Source organism: Thalassophryne amazonica, chromosome 18 (assembly GCF_902500255.1).
Source record: "Thalassophryne amazonica chromosome 18, fThaAma1.1, whole genome shotgun sequence".
Taxonomy (NCBI): domain Eukaryota; kingdom Metazoa; phylum Chordata; class Actinopteri; order Batrachoidiformes; family Batrachoididae; genus Thalassophryne; species Thalassophryne amazonica.
The window spans coordinates 34,174,963-34,192,564 of NC_047120.1; the positions used below are offsets into that span (position 1 = coordinate 34,174,963).

A 17,602-nucleotide genomic window follows, 5' to 3' on the forward strand; every position below is an offset into this window, starting at 1 on the left:
AGAGCTTGGAGCCGTGACAGAAGTCCAGGACTGCAGCCCTAGCTTCTGGTGGGACGTATAGTTTGTTCTTCGGCCCAGTTCCGGGGTCCGGGCTTCGTGCCAGGGCCTCCCGGACGGTTCTCTCTACGTCCCAGGTGAGGGTGGCCACGATAGTGGACTCCGGGATGATGGGTTCCGGTGGATCCGACAACTCCGCTTTGACTTCATCTTCATGTACCCGGGACAAGGCATCCGATTTCTGGTTCTTGGTCCCGGGACGGTAGGTGATCCGGAAGTCAAAACGGCCGAAGAACAGTGACCAGCGGGCTTGCCTGGGGTTCAGCCGCTTGGCGGTCCTGATATACTCCAGGTTCCGGTGGTCAGTGAAAACCGTGAATGGCACGGACGTTCCCTCCAACAGATGTCTCCACTCTTCAAGAGCCTCTTTCACCGCAAGGAGTTCTCGATTGCCGACGTCATAGTTCCGTTCGGCCAGGGTCAACCTGCGGGAAAAATAGGCACACGGGTGAAGGACCTTATCGGTCTTCCCGCTCTGGGAAAGCACGGCTCCTATCCCTGAGTCCGAGGCGTCCACTTCAACCACTAACTGGCGACTAGGATCGGGCTGCACCAGAACGGGTGCAGACGAGAAGCGCCGTTTCAACTCCTTGAACGCGGCATCGCAACGATCCGACCAGGTGAAGGGGACTTTTGGTGAGGTCAGGGCTGTCAGGGGGCTAACTACCTGACTGTAGCCCTTAATGAACCTCCTGTAGAAATTTGCAAAGCAGAGGAACTGTTGCAGCTTCCTACGGCTAGTGGGTTGGGGCCAGTCTCTCACCGCCGCAACCTTGGCCGGATCAGGAGCAACGGAGTTGGGGGAGATGATAAACCCCAGGAAGGACAAAGATGTGCGGTGAAACTCACACTTCTCGCCCTTCACAAACAGCCGGTTCTCCAACAACCGCTGCAGGACCTGACGTACATGCCGGACATGAGTCTCAGGATCCGGAGAAAAGATGAGTATATCGTCCAGATATATGAAGACGAATCGGTGCAGGAAATCCCGCAAGACATCATTAACCAATGCTTGGAACGTCGCGGGGGCGTTTGTGAGGCCGAACGGCATGACCAGGTACTCAAAGTGACCTAATGGGGTGTTGAATGCCGTCTTCCATTCATCTCCCTTCCGGATCCGTACCAGGTGATACGCATTTCTAAGATCCAGCTTAGTAAAGATTTTGGCTCCATGCAGGGGGGTGAACACGGAATCTAATAATGGCAACGGGTATCGGTTGCGAACCGTAATCTCATTCAGCCCCCTGTAATCAGTACATGGACGAAGTCCGCCATCTTTCTTGCCCACAAAAAAGAAACCTGCCCCCATCGGGGAGGTGGAGTTCCGGATCAGCCCGGCAGCTAATGAGTCCCGGATGTAGGTCTCCATTGATTCGCGCTCAGGTCGTGAGAGGTTGTACAGCCTGCTGGACGGGAACTCAGCGCTTGGAACCAAATCAATGGCACAATCGTACGGACGGTGCGGGGGAAGGGTGAGTGCCAGATCCTTGCTGAAGACATCAGCAAGATCGTGGTACTCAACCGGCACTGCCGTCAGATTGGGAGGGACTTTGACCTCGTCCTTAGCCTGGGAACCGGGAGGAACCGAGGATCCTAAACACACCCGATGGCAGGTTTCGCTCCACTGAACCACCACCCCAGACGGCCAATCGATCCGGGGATTGTGCTTTAACATCCATGGGATGCCCAAAATCACGCGGGAGGTAGAAGAAGTTACAAAAAACTCAATCTCCTCCTGGTGGTTTCCAGACACCACCAGAGTTACTAGTTGTGTCTTGTGTGTGAGTAAAGGGAGGAGGGTGCCATCTAGTGCCCGCACCTGCAATGGCGAAGGTGTGGGCAGGCTCGAAGATAGGAGACACCTGTCCAAAGCAGAACCGGAACCACACGATTTCCTCCGCCACCAGACCCCGGGAATACTGGAGCCGCCAAGTCCCGAACTCCCAGGTGGCCACTGCCTCCGCGTGTCGGACCTGGTACTGCTGGCGAGGAACAAAAACACAATTAAAGGTGGGCGCGTTTGCACCCAGTAATCCGCACGGCAGGAAAGCTACCTCCACCTCTCCTTGGAAAAAAGGTCTGTTATCACTCACAAAAATCACAAAAGGTTACTGTCAAGCAGTCAGCTGAGAATATTACCTTCCAGGTAGAACGATATCTCGGCAAAGAGGTGGAGACGTCGTCCTGCTGATGTACCCCTGCTGATTGGTAACAGCTGTTGCAGGTGATGCGTGACAGCTGTCACCCTAGCTGCTCCTGTGAGGCGGCTGCGCCCTCTGGTGCCTGGAGCCCGCACTCCAGGCAGGGCGCCCTCTGGTGGTGGGCCAGCAGTACCTCCTCTTCTGGCAGCCCACACAACACAAGACTGAATATCAGACCGGCTTTTACTTGCTGGCATTAACTTGGTGATGATCCTGCTCATGCTACCTGTCTACACTGCAAAAACCGATATCTAAGAAAGCAAAAAAAGACTTTAAAGAAAATTTTACTGAATTTTTGTCTAAATAGAAAAATAATCTTGTCAAGCATTTTTTATAAAAGAAAAAAAAATGTCTTATTTTGGGAAAATGTATCTCACTTTTTCTTAAGTTTTTCCAGCTAATATCCAGCTGTATTTAACCAGTAACAAGGAAAGGCAATGGATTTCAAATCATCCAAGCAAAGGAATAAGATTGTTTTCCTTATTTTAAGGAAAACAATCTTAAATCTTATCTTAAAATAAGAATTCTGTCTAGTTTTAAGGCACATTTTGATTATTCAGTGCCTAGACATTTTACTAGTTTTGAGAATTCTAATCATGTAAATTTTTCCGGCAGATTTTTTTTGCTTAATACAAGACAATTTAGCTAGATTTCGGATTATTAGGCTTATTTTGAGAGGGACAGTTTTTGCAGTCTAGGTCCTTGGACAAAACAGTAATCTGAATTCAGTCTACTCAGTTTTATATTTTTAAGGGGGTGTAACCTGCATCCTGTCTAAGTTGAGTCTTGACTCTCATCCACATCACACCACAGAATTCGGACATAAGCACCAGCACCAATGGGCCTCGGGCCTATACTCTATTGGATATCTTTTACTCATTGCACCTTTGTCACACATGAGGGTCCCCAAGGGTGGAACAGGGCTGCTGAAATTGGTGGGTGAGCTGAAATCAATCAATCAATCAATTTTTTTTTTATATAGCGCCAAGTCACAACAAACAGTTGCCCCAAGGCGCTTTATATTGTAAGGCAAGGCCATACAATAATTATGTAAAACCCCAACGGTCAAAACGACCCCCTGTGAGCAAGCACTTGGCTACAGTGGGAAGGAAAAACTCCCTTTTAACAGGAAGAAACCTCCAGCAGAACCAGGCTCAGGGAGGGGCAGTCTTCTGCTGGGACTGGTTGGGGCTGAGGGAGAGAACCAGGAAAAAGACATGCTGTGGAGGGGAGCAGAGATCGATCACTAATGATTAAATGCAGAGTGGTGTATACAGAGCAAAGAGAAAGAAACAGTGCATCATGGGAACCCCCAGCAGTCTACGTCTATAGCAGCATAACTAAGGGATGGTTCAGGGTCACCTGATCCAGCCCTAACTATAAGCTTTAGCAAAAAGGAAAGTTTTAAGCCTAATCTTAAAAGTAGAGAGGGTGTCTGTCTCCCTGATCTGAATTGGGAGCTGGTTCCACAGGAGAGGAGCCTGAAAGCTGAAGGCTCTGCCTCCCATTCTACTCTTACAAACCCTAGGAACTACAAGTAAGCCTGCAGTCTGAGAGCGAAGCGCTCTATTGGGGTGATATGGTACTACGAGGTCCCTAAGATAAGATGGGACCTGATTATTCAAAACCTTATAAGTAAGAAGAAGAATTTTAAATTCTATTCTAGAATTAACAGGAAGCCAATGAAGAGAGGCCAATATGGGTGAGATATGCTCTCTCCTTCTAGTCCCCGTTAGTACTCTAGCTGCAGCATTTTGAATTAACTGAAGGCTTTTTAGGGAACTTTTAGGACAACCTGATAATAATGAATTACAATAGTCCAGCCTAGAGGAAATAAATGCATGAATTAGTTTTTCAGCATCACTCTGAGACAAGACCTTTCTAATTTTAGAGATATTGCATAAATGCAAAAAAGCAGTCCTACATATTTGTTTAATATGCGCTTTGAATGACATATCCTGATCAAAAATGACTCCAAGATTTCTCACAGTATTACTAGAGGTCAGGGTAATGCCATCCAGAGTAAGGATCTGGTTAGACACCATGTTTCTAAGATTTGTGGGGCCAAGTACAATAACTTCAGTTTTATCTGAGTTTAAAAGCAGGAAATTAGAGGTCATCCATGTCTTTATGTCTGCAAGACAATCCTGCAGTTTAGCTAATTGGTGTGTGTCCTCTGGCTTCATGGATAGATAAAGCTGGGTATCATCTGCGTAACAATGAAATGGTACTACTCTGGGTCGCACGTCACTGCAGGGTGTATAAGATTACTCATTGACAGGAGGTAAAAGAGGAAAAAATAATTAAGACAGATTCCAACCTGACCTTGAAGCTATTGGACGAGTAAGTCGTGTTTTTCCTTACTTGCCATGCCTTATGGTGCTGAGGTTACTTGATGTTTGGTTGTGTTTGTAAAGTTGTCTACTGCCTAGCACAGTGTTTCCAAGACCTAGTCCTCACAACCAAAGTACTGCATCTTTTCCATTTCCTCCTGATCTACTCAGACCAGACCAACTCAGCCAATCAACACCTGTCTGAACAATGAAACACACCTGCCATGGTTCATTACATGGAGTTAGAGCAGCTACAAATGAAAAATAAGCAGTACTTTGGGTTATGTGGGCCAGGATTGGGAACTCCAGTAAAGTTACTGTATGTGGGCTGAAAATGCAATGGACGTTGTAAATTGTGTCATTACATACGGTGCATCCAGAAATTAGTCACAGTGCTTCACTTTTTCCACATTTTGTTATGTTACAACCTTGTGCCAAAATGAAGTAAATTCAATTTGTCCATCAAAATTCTACACACAACACCCCGTAATGACAAAATGAAACTTTTTTTTTGCAAATTTATTAAAAATAAAAAACTAAGAAATCACATGTACTATATGTATTCACAACCATTGCTCAATACTTTGTTGAGCAATTACAGCCTGAAGTCTTCTTGAATATGATGCCACCATCTTGGTGCACCTATCTTTCGGCACTTTTGTCCATTCCTCTTTGCAGCATATCTCAAGCTCCATCAGGTTGGATGGGGAGCGTCGGTGCACAGCCACTTTCAAATCTCTCAATCGGATTCAGGTCTGGGCTCTGGCTGGGCCACTCAAGGATATTCACAGAGTTGTCCTGAAGCCACTCCTTTGATATTTTGGCTGTGTGCTTAGGGTCATTGTCCTGCTGAAAGATGAACCGTCACCCCAGTCTGAGGTCAAGAGCGCTCTGGAGCAGGTTTTCATCCAGGATGTCTCTGTACATTGCTGCATTTGTCTTTCTCTCAATCCTGAGGAGTCTCCCAGTTCCTGCTGCTGAAAAACATCCCCACAACATGATGCTGCCACCACCATGCTTCACTGTAGGGATTGTACCAAGTTTCCTCAAACATGATGCCTGGCATTCACACCAAAGACTTTTTTCTGTTGGGGTGCCCAAATTTATATACCTGCCTAATTTTGTTTAAATAATTATTGCACACTTTCTGTAAATACTAGAAACTTCATTTCACTTCTCAAATGTCAGTGTGTTCGTCTGCTACATGATACATTTAACTGAAATTGCTGATCCAGACAACCAATATTTTATAAAGGAAAATCACGGAAATCATCAGGGGTGCCCGAACTTTTACATACCACAGTATCTGGACACTCTACCATAGAGGCTCTCACAGAGGAATGCTGGTGCTCTGACAGAGTGACCATCAGGTTCTTGACCACCTCCCTGAGTAATGCCCTTCTGCCCCGATTGCTCAGTTTAGACGGGCGGCCAACTCTAGGAAGAGTCTTGGTGGATGCGAACTTCTTCCATTTACGGATGATGGAGGCCACTGTGCTCATTGGGACCTTCAAAGCAGCAGAAATGTTTCTGTACCCTTCCCCAGATTTGTGCCTCAAGACAATCCTGTCTCAGAGGTCTACAGACAATTCCTTTGACTTCATGCTTGGGTTGTGCTCTAACATGCACTGTCACCTGTGAGACCTTATATGTAGACAGGTGTGTGCCTTTCCAATTCATGTCCAATCCACTGAATTTACCCCATGTTGGCTCCAATTAAGATGAAGAAACATCTCAAAGATGATCAGTGGAAACAGGATGCACCTGAGCTCAATTCTGAAGCTCTTCATGGCAAATGCTGTGTGTGAATACTTATGTACATGTGATTTCTTAGTTTTATTTGCAAAAATCTAACCCCCCCCCAAAAAACACCTTTTTTTTTACATAGTCATTATGGGGTAAAAAAATGAATTTCATCCATTTTGGAATAAGGCTGTAACATAACAAAATGTGGGAAAAATGAAGCACCGTGAATACTTTCCGGATGCACCGTAGTTTTCCAGCAGAGGGTGCTCCAACAGCATTGTTTACAGTGCTGTCAAGCATGACTGGGACCCCATCACCCCTTGGTAACATTAGCTACAAGACACAGAAGCAAAGAAAGCAGCTACTATTTATTTTCAATCAGACTGGGTGTTTTACAATGACAAGCGACAAATAGTTGCTATGTCACCAGGTAGGCAGTGCCAAAATAGCTTTGAAGTCTAATTCATTGCCCACGTGTGCACTGAAGTCCCCCAGCAGAACAATGGATTCCCCCACTGAAGCTCCATGCAGGACTCCAACCACAGACTCCAAGAAAGCCAAATACTCCAAACTTCCATTTGGTGCACATGCACAAACAACATTCAGACTAAAGCTATTACTTTCAAAAGCAATTGTTACAAATTCAATAAAAACAAAAAAGATTTCATTATGATTAACAAAACTGTAAAAGATATGCAACACTTTATCTCAAACAGACATTTCATCTGCTGATTTGTTAAAGGCATAATGAGGTAATTAACAGACACAGACAGGAAACGGCTCAGCACCCAATTGTCAAATTACTTCTATTATGGTCTCTTAAAAACAGTAGACTGAACAAAAAAAGTGCAGCAGTTCCTGCAGCATTAACCTCATTTAGCTTTTATCTCCCTCAAATTAAAGCTGACAGTCTGACTGTGAGTATATAGTCATTATTTCCTTTAAGTACTACTTTTTCTTCTCCTTGACAGTCTTCTCTGGAAATTTACTATAGAGTGTAGTGTTACCCTCATTTTTACCCGAGGCCAACATATGGCCATCGGGTATTGCAAAGACCTGGTGTCCGTCCGTCCGTCCGCCCGTCTGACTGTGTTCAGCATAAGTCCAGTTCTACAGCCCCTGGAAATAATTATGGAATCACCGGCCTCGGAGGATGTTCATTCAGTTGTTTAATTTTGTAGAAAAAAAGCAGATCACAGACATGACACAAAACTAAAGTCATTTCAAACGGCAACTTCCTGGCTTTAAGAAACACTATAAGAAATCAGGAAAAAGAATTGTGGCAGTCAGTAACGGTTACTTTTTTAGACCAAGCAGAGGGAAAAAAATATGGACTCACTCAATTCTGAGGAATAAATTATGGAATCACCCTGTAAATTTTCATCCCCAAAACTAACACCTGCATCAAATCAGATCTGCTCATTAGTCTGCATCTAAAAAGGAGTGATCACACCTTGGAGAGCTGTTGCACCAAGTGGACTGACATGAATCATGGCTCCAACACGAGAGATGCCAATTGAAACAAAGGAGAGGATTATCAAACTCTTAAAAGAGGGTAAATCATCACGCAATGTTGCAAAAGATGTTGGTTGTTCACAGTCAGCTGTGTCTAAACTATGGACCAAATACAAACAACATGGGAAGGTTGTTAAAGGCAAAGATACTGGTAGACAAAGGAAGACATCAAAGCATCAAGACAGAAAACTTAAAGCAATATGTCTCAAAAATCTAAAATGCACAACAAAACAAATGAGGAATGAATGGGAGGAAACTGGAGTCAACGTCTGTGACCGAACTGTAAGAAACCACCTAAAGGAAATGGGATTTACATAGAGAAAAGCTAAACGAAAGCCATCATTAACACCTAAACAGAAAAAAACAAGGTTACAACGGGCTAAGGAAAAGCAATCGTGGACTGTGGATGACTGGATGAAAGTCATATTCAGTGATGAATCTCGAATCTGCATTGGGCAAGGTGATGATGCTGGAACTTTTGTTTGGTGCCGTTCCAATGAGATTTATAAAGATGACTGCCTGAAGAGAACATGTAAATTTCCACAGTCATTGATGATATGGAGCTGCATGTCAGGTAAAGGCACTGGGGAGATGGCTGTCATTACATCATCAATAAATGCACAAGTTTACATTGATATTTTGGACACTTTTCTTATCCCATCAACTGAAAGGATGTTTGGGGATGATGAAATCATTTTTCAAGATGATAATGCATCTTGCCATAGAGTAGGGGTGGCCAAGCTCAGTCCTCGAGAGCCACATTCCTGACACTCTTAGCTGTCTCCCTGCTCCAACACACCTGAATCCAATGAAAGACTCGTTAGCAGACTTTTAATGAGCCTTTCATTGGATTCAGGTGTGTTGGAACAGGGAGACAACTAAGAGTGTCAGGAATGTGGCTCTCGAGGACCGAACTTGGCCACCCCTGCCATAGAGCAAAAACTGTGAAAACATTCCTTGCAAAAAGACACATAGGGTCAATGTCATGGACTGAAAATAGTCCGGATCTTAATCCAACTGAAAATCTTTGGTGGAAGTTGAAGAAAATGGTCCATGACAAGGCTCCAACCTGCAAAGCTGATCTGGCAACAGCAATCAGAGAAAGTTGGAGCCAGATTGATGAAGAGTACCGTTTGTCACTCTAAGTCCATGCCTCAGAGACTGCAAGCTGTTATAAAAGCCAGAGGTGGTGCAACAAAATACTAGTGAAGTGTTGGAGCGTTCTTTTGTTTTTCATGATTCCATAATTTTTTCCTCAGAATTGAGTGATTCCATATTTTTTTCCCTCTGCTTGGTCTAAAAAAGTAACCGTTACTGACTGCCACAATTTTTTTTCTCCTGATTTCTCATAGTGTTTCTTAAAGCCAGAAAGTTGCCATTTGAAATGACTTTAGTTTTGTGTCATCTGTTTTTTTTCTACAAAATTAAACAACTGAATGAACATCCTCCGAGGCCGGTGATTCCATAATTTTTTGCCAGGGGTTGTATTACTGCCAGAGTCTTCAAATTCACAGGGAACATTCTTGGGACACAGACCTTGGACAAGTTCAAACATGGCTAACTTTGACCTATAGTAAGAGGTAATTTAAGAGGATAAAAAGTAAGATTCTGTACCTAAATTCATGGCATGATCTCGCGGAAATTAGTGTGGCAACGTTACTTCCTGGTGTCGCCTACTTTGCTTCATTTTTGGTTAGAAACAATATCTTTCTCATATATTATGTAAGAGATAGCGAGAAAGAAACACTTCTAAAACTGAAAACACTGTTTTTTTTAACCTGATAACAAACCTGGAAGGATTTACAAAACAATTAATGGACGTTAGCGTGCATGATTGATTGATAGAGGGGCTTTATTGAACATGTACAAATTGTAAGACAATAGGATCTTAATAATGAATTAAACAACTGAAAATTATAAAGAACACAATGCTCATACACCCGAGGGTATTTTAAGCATTGCATTATATTTATATTTTAGAGTGGACTTTCACCCCACATTTTAGGGTTTTAGAGGGTAATGGCTAATTTTCGTGCATTTTCAAATGTAAGCAGAATAATCATTTTAACTTGAATTCCTCTCATTTAATTTAAGCACATGCAGCTCAAACTCAGTCACAGTAACATATACTGGCTAGAATAATAAAAATAACAGTTATACCAGTGTTTCCCCTAAGAATTTTTTCAGGCACAGTGGTATTACCCCCCCCCCCCCCCACACACACACACACACACACAAATGGTGGGATGCATTATGTATTATGTGGAAAAATGGTGGGTGCTCAGAAACACAATAGATAAAGTTAAGTGATGTGCTTATATTTACAGTGAGTATTTGATCCACTGTCAGTTTTGCAATTTTCCCACCTCCAAAGAATGGAGAGGTCTGTATGTTTTATCGTAGGTACACTTCAACTGTGAGAGACAGAATCTAAAAAAATAAAAAAATAAAAAAATATGAAAAATCACACTGCATTATTTTTAAATAATTAATTTTCATTTTATTGCATGAAATAAGTATTTGATCCACTAGAAAAACAGACCTTAATATTTGGTACAGAATCCTTTGTTTGCAATTACACAGGTCGGATGTTACCTGTAGTTCTTGACCAAGTTTGCACATTGCAGCAGGGATTTTGGTCCACTCCTCCATACAGATCTTCTCCAGATCTTTCAGGTTTCTTGTTTCAGCTCCTTCCAAAGATTTTCTATTGAGTTCAGGTCTGCAGACTGGCTGGGCCACTCCAAGATCTTGAACTACTTCTTATGGAGCCCCTCCTTTGTTGCCCTGGCTGTGTGTTTTGAGTCACTGTCATGCTGGAAGACCCAGCCATGACCCATCTTCAATGCTCTTACTGAGGGAAGGAGGTTGTTTGTCAAAATCTCATGATACATGACCCCATCCATCCTCCCTTCAATACGGTGCAGTTGTCCTGTCCCCTTTGCAGAAAAACACCCCCACACATCATGTTTCCAACCCCATGCTTCACAGCTGAGATGGTGTTCTTGGGGGTGTTCTCATCCTCTAAACACGGCGAGGGGAGTTGATACCAAAAAGCTCTGCTTTGGTCTCATCTGACCACATGACCTTCCCCCATGGCTCCTCTGGATCATTTAGATGGTCACAGGTGAACTTCAAACAGGCCTGGACATGTGATGGCTTGAGCAGGGGGACCTTGCTGCCCTGCAGGATTTTAAACCATGATGACATTGTGTGTTACTAATGTAATCTTTGTGACTGTGGTCATTGACCAGGTCCTTCCGTGTAGTTCTGGGCTTTCTCAGAATCATCCTTAACACACGAGATGAGAGCTTGCATGAGCCCCAGACCGAGGAAGACTGACAGTCATGTTGTGTTTCCTCCATTTTCTAATAATTATGCCAACAGTTGTTGCCTTCTCACCAAGCTGCTTGCCTGTTGTCCTGCAGCCCGTCCCAGCCTTGTGCAGGTCTACAGTTTTGTCCCTGGTGTCCTTAGACAGCTCTTTGGTCTTGGCCATGGTGGACAGGTTGGAGTGTGATTGAGTGTGTGAACAGGTGTCTTTTATACAGGTAACAAGTTCAAACAGGTGCAATTAATACAGGTAAAGAGTGCAGAATAGAAAGACTTCTTAAAGAAGAACTAACAGGTCTGTGAGAGCCAGAATTCTTGCTGGTTGGTAGGGGATCAAATACGTATTTCATGCAATAAAATGCTAATTAATTATTTAAAAATCATACAATGTGATTTTCTGATATTTATTTTAGATTCTGTCTCTCACAGTTGAAGTGTGTAGCTACGATAAAAATTGCAGACCTCTCCATTCTTTGTAGGTGGGAAAATTTGCAAAATCGACAGTGGATCAAATACTTATTTGCCTCATTGTATCTGTGGTTGTTCAGGTTGGCAAGTGTGAAGTAGGCCTTTTGTTTCATTTGATTGATGAGGACTTTTTTTCTCATTGTAGAGTTCTGGTGGCCACCAGGGCCGTTACTTGTTACTTGTATATTAACTCTTTGTCAAACTGAAACGTTAGCTCTGGTTAGTTTGTTAACCATGGATGCAACACCCAGTGAATAATCACAACAGAAATTTAGTATCACCAGCAATATACACAGTAAATTTTGCAGAGTAAAATTTACTCTGCTGGGACAGCATTTGATCCCAGTCCAAATACGAGGATAGGCTGAAAAGTTCTAAGGCTCCCCATGAAGGGGTAATGCATTAACTGCATTATAGTGAGCCTTACAACTTTCAGCCTACCCTCGTAGAGTGAATTATACTCACAGAGCTAAATCAACTCAAAACAGTGTAAAATCAACTGTTATTGGAATAAAACCACTTGCATTGAACAGATGGTGTCGCAGACCGAACGGTCCTCCATCCACCCTGCCTTCACTGCACTTACATCATCATCAGCCACAGTTCACTGATTAACATATAATTTCTGCTTAAAACTGCACTGCAGTCATCATCTATCTCAGTGACAGATACCTGAAGCTTTCGTAAACAATCCTGTCTGCATAAATTCAGCATTATTCCAGAATAACAGACAAAGGAAGTGATCAGAGCGGCACAGCTGCATAAGCTGTTAGCTAATGCATTCACTGCGCGTCGGACATTTCAATGCGTCAGTTTAAAGCCTCGTTTCTGCTTAAAACTGACTTTAGAATGATTCAAGAGGTTTTACCTTGTCATCTGATGTTAATAATCCCATTAATACATTTGATCGCTTTGGGTGGAGAGACTCTGTGTCACACAGGCGGCTGGGCTCCAGCATGACACATGCACAGTGGAGGCACGGTGGACCAACGTTTAGGGGGTGGACCGTTCAGTCTGCGACAACTGTCAAGCTGATTCACTCTATAATGGAGTGTAATTTACTCTATTTAGACTGGGATCAAATGCTATCCCAGCAGAGTAAATTTTACTACGCAAAATTTCCTGTGTGTTGGACATAATCATAAAGTACAAGAACACATAGCTACACTATGCTTTCTTCAGTTTTGGAAGAATGTGGTGCAAGATATTTTAGAACTCCACTGTTGATGTTCAGTAGTGTAAAAGAGGAAATATTTGAAAATTGCGCAAGGACCATGGCGTAACTCTGCTACTGTGCAAGACTCTCAGAAGTGTGCAAAAAGTCCTGGTGCGGAAGTGGCTGCATTGTTTTTACACATTTCACAAAACTTTAAGGCCAACCCTTATCCTAATCGTAAACCATTTCAGATCAAATAATTTGCAAGGATGCTACGTAGCCAAGACATCAGGTTTAGAGCCTTATTCCAGCATCAGAAGTGCGCAGTGCCCTTCCACAAGTTGTGGTCAGAATCGGGAGTACAACATACGCAAATAATTAAATAAATATTTTTGTCCCGGTTCACAAAATGCACAGAACATTGATTGCACTGCATTTCCTATGATGCTGCTGCAATTTGTATTCACTGTATTTTCTGGAGTACAAGTCAAAATGTCAAAAAATGCCTGTGAAAGGTGGTGGTTGGGGGGTGGACCATAAGCCACAAAGTAGTGTGTCACACTGTTTTTGTGTAGGCTCTCAGTTGTCCAGGTGGTTTCCATAGTAGAGAAGCTTGAATCTTCGACTGGACTGGGTTGCTTGACGCGAGGATGTTTCGCTTCAAATCTCAGAAGCTTCCTCAACTAAAATTCTTGCTCTGGTGGTCTGACTTCTGTCTTGACTCTTGTAGAGAAGAATAATCAAGAAGTCACAAAAGCTGGAGTTTTAAACCAAAACCAGACCCCTCCTACCGAGAGGCAGACTGCTATAGGCTAGAGACTAAACAATAGCTCTAATTAGCACCTATTGTGCTCTAGTTAGCACCCTCCTAATGACAGGGCAGGTGTCCCTCCTAATGATGGGACGGACCCTCTCATGATGGCTCCCTTGACAACTCTGCTGATGACGTGAATAACTCATTACCATGAACAAAAGACTGAAACTGCTTTGACCTGAGTACCCCATTGTAAACAGGGGACAAAGCGTGTCTGAGACCCGCCCCCCGGTTAAGGCTGGGTTTCAACTGTTTTACAAAGAATGCTTCCTTGACACCTCTCTCAAACCATTTCTTCTCTAATATTTTAACTTCCTTGTCCTCAAATGTGTGGTTAGCGTCTTTAAGGTGGAGATGAACTGCAGACTGAGGTCCACTGGTGCCCTCTCTGCGGTGCTGGTATAGCCTTTTATGTAAAGGTTGCTTAGTCTCACCTATGTAGTGTTCGTTACAGTTTTCCTGAAATCTGATAGAATACAATACATTGCCCTGTTTGTAACTAGGGATCCTGTCCTTAGGGTGAACTAATTTCTGTCTCAAGGTGTTAACCGGTTTAAAGTAAACTGGGATATTGTGCTGTCTGAAGATCCTCTGTAGTTTTTCCCCTACTCCTGCTAAATAAGGAAGAGACACTCCTCTTCTTCTTGTCTCCGTCTCCTGTCTATCTGGTCTCTTTGTTCTCTGGGACTTCTGCACTTTGTCCAGGGACCATCGTGGGTACCCACATACTGTGAGGGCTTTCCGGAAAAGTTGTTCTTTAGCCCTTCCCTCTGCAGTTGTGGGCACCTGTAGGGCTCTGTGTTGAAGTGTCCTGATCACCCCGAGCTTGTGTTCAAGGGGGTGGTTTGAGCCAAAGAGCAGATATTGGTCAGTGTGAGTTGGTTTTCTGTAAACCCCTGTCTGGAGCTGCCTGTTCTCTCCAATCGTAACATCACAGTCCAAGAAGGCTAAATGGTTGTTTTTGGCATCCTCACGTGTGAACTTGATACTGGCGTCCACTGAGTTGATGTGTTCTGTAAAGTCCTCAGCTTCCTGTTGCTTGATTTTAACCCATGTGTCATCAACATATCTGAACCAGTGACTGGGAGAGATGCCCGAGAAAGACGTCAAGGCGCGAGTGGAGAAGACAGCCTTGACGACAAACAGAGCAATGTAGTGCATTCTATCAGATGTCAGGAAAACTGTAACGAACACTACATAGGTGAGACTAAGCAACCTTTACACAAAAGGCTATACCAGCACCGCAGAGAGGGCACCAGTGGACCTCAGACTGCAGTTCATCTCCACCTTAAAGACGCTAACCACACGTTTGAGGACAAGGAAGTTAAAATATTAGCCAGAGAGAAGAAATGGTTTGAGAGAGGGGTCAAGGAGGCATTCTTTGTGAAACGTTTAAAACCCAGCCTTAACCGGGGAGGGGGTCTGAGACACGCTTTATCCCCTGTTTACAATGGGGTACTCAGGTCAAAGCAATTTCAGTCTTTTGTTCATGGTAATGAGTCATTCACATCATCAGCAGAGTCGTCAAGGGAGCCATCATGAGAGGGTCCATCTCATCATTAGGAGGGACAGCTGCCCTGTCATTAGGAGGGTGCTAACTAGAGCACAATAGGTGCTAATTAAAGCTATTGTTTAGTCACTAGCCTATAGCAGTCTGCCTCTCGGTAGGAGGGGTCTGGTTAGGTTTAAAATTCCAGCTTTTGTGACTTCTTGATTATTCTTCTCTACAAGAGTCAAGACAGAAGTCAGACCACCAGAGCAAGAATTTTAGCTGAGGAAGCTTCTGCGATTTGAAGCGAAACGTCCTCGCGTCAAGCAACCCAGTCCAGTCGAAGATTCAAGCTTCTCTACTATAGTGTGTCACACATTTTTTCTCTATTATCAACTCTTTAATTTTGGGTTTTTGTGCATAATTGCAGTATATTTTTGTTATTGCCATTTATTTATTTTTTTATTATCAGAGTTTTTTTTTTAATCCTGGGAAAGCCCTATGTGAAAAAGTCATAATTTTCGGTATATAAGTCGTGGGTCCTCCAAAATGACTACAAATAAATAAATAAATACATAAAACATTTTAAAAGCTGCACTACATATACTCTGGAAAATTTGGTATTTAGAAAACAGAATTTTTCACATGGGCAGCGTGGTCGCTTAGCAATTAGCACTGTTGCCTCACAGGAAGAAGGTCATGTGATTGCATCCCGCATCCATTCTGTTTGGAGTTTGTATGTTCTTCCTGTGTTTATGTGGGTTCCCTCTGGGTGCTCCGGCTTCTTCTCACTTCCAAAGACATGCAGGTTAGGTGGACTGGAACCTTTAAATTGACCATAGGTGAGTCAGGGTATGAGAGTGTTTGTTTGCCTGTATGTGGCCCGGCGATAATCTGGCATCCTGTCCAGGATGCACCCTGCCTCTTGCCCTATGACTGCTGGTATACACCCAGTGACCCTTCATTGGAATAAGCAGGTGTAGAAAATAAATTAATATCTCAGTGCCTACATGCTTGATTGCTAATAATGATTTAATGCAAATATAGGTGTACAAGAGTGCTCTGAGAGCGCAATATCCCCTACTGGCAAATGCTACTTTGGTACAACTGCTTACTACATTCTGATATCATTTCAAGAAAATGTACCAAGTTTCCCAAAATTACTCCTAAAAACGTGAGAGAAGTTGATTTCAGAATGCAGACACCAACTCATGAAACAGGTAGTGTCTAGGTTTGTTAATCAAGGGCCACAACGCTGCCAAAATGTGTCAATCTTGGGCAATATTACAATATGTGTATTATCAACCTATAACAATGATTTGTCCCAAGTTACACAAAATTCCTACTAAAAAAGTGAGAGGACTTGATTTCAGAATGCAGGCACCCAAACATGAAAAGGACAGAGTCTAGCTTTGCCGACTGGAACGATTTGAAAATATGCATATTACCAACCTATAACAAGGACTTGAACCAAGTTTCATGAAATTCCTCCCAAAAGCATGAGAGGGGTTGAATTCAGAACGCTTATACCCTTTTTGGGATGGACAGAGGGACAGAAATCACCACGAAAAGTGAACTTGTCCTTTAACAGGAAGACACCTGGGAAAGAACCAGACTCTGCATGGGGGCATTCTGCAAATTAGCTATGCATTTTTAGACTGGAAAAGTGTTTATATATTTTACTGATTTAAAGTTATTTATAATATAAAATATTTAACAGATGTTAGTTATCTGAAAAGGTACAGTACTATTATTAGTCCCAGATGATTGCGCATTTCCAAAGACAACACATCATTGCAGAATCCACGTGATTGAAAAAATAAAACAAAATAAAGTGAGTGTGGAGGGTGAATGTGCAAGAAAATTCAAACGCTTGATCCTGTAGCCTCTTTTAGGGTCACATCTCTTTTTTACCGTCCGTTTTTTTTTTTTTTTTTTCTCAGCGGGCTTCAGCAGCGACGCGAGCCCAGACAACACACACCGGAGACGTCACCGCTGTAAACAACAAGAAAACAACAACAACAACAGCGACGGCGGCGATGCCACTCACCTATATCTGCGTTGCAGAAAGCCTGTTGCGGATGAACCGGAGCGCAGCTGCACGCTTCCGCGAGCTCCTCCGCCCGCCACAGGACCAGCACCGCGAGCGCGCACAGAATGCCGTTAAAGGAAAACGGCATTTTCACCAGCGCTGCTGCAGAATTACTATTATTATTGCTGCTGTGGTTGTGGGTTGCCTTCGTTCTGTTCGAGGCAGAGACGCGTTGCTGTCAAATTAGTCGTAGCGGCGTCTCCTCCGGTTCTTTTTTCTCTCTCTCTCTCTCGCTCGCTCGCTCTTTTTCTTTTCCTTCTTCTTCCAGACGTCAGCAGCGCCGCACGGTCTGCTGACGCGGCTCCGGTGGAATAAAACGTCAGATTCACGACACAGGAACACAGCGTTACTTCTCTAGTTAGTCTCCTGCGGTCTCTCTGAACTGTTTTCGTTTCTGG

The 17,602-nt window shown here is 43.4% G+C and overlaps 1 protein-coding gene across 1 annotated transcript in view; it reads right to left on the bottom strand.

Annotated features, from left to right (window-relative positions):
- timp2a (TIMP metallopeptidase inhibitor 2a) overlaps window positions 1-17,292 on the bottom strand; it is a 48,579-nt gene extending 31,287 nt beyond the window's left edge. Inside the window, exon 1 of the mRNA XM_034194563.1 lies at window positions 17,163-17,292. Within this exon, the coding sequence (XP_034050454.1) occupies window positions 17,163-17,292 (130 nt within the window). The remainder of the gene's footprint in view (window positions 1-17,162) is intronic.
- Between the last annotated feature and the right edge of the window lie 310 nt (window positions 17,293-17,602).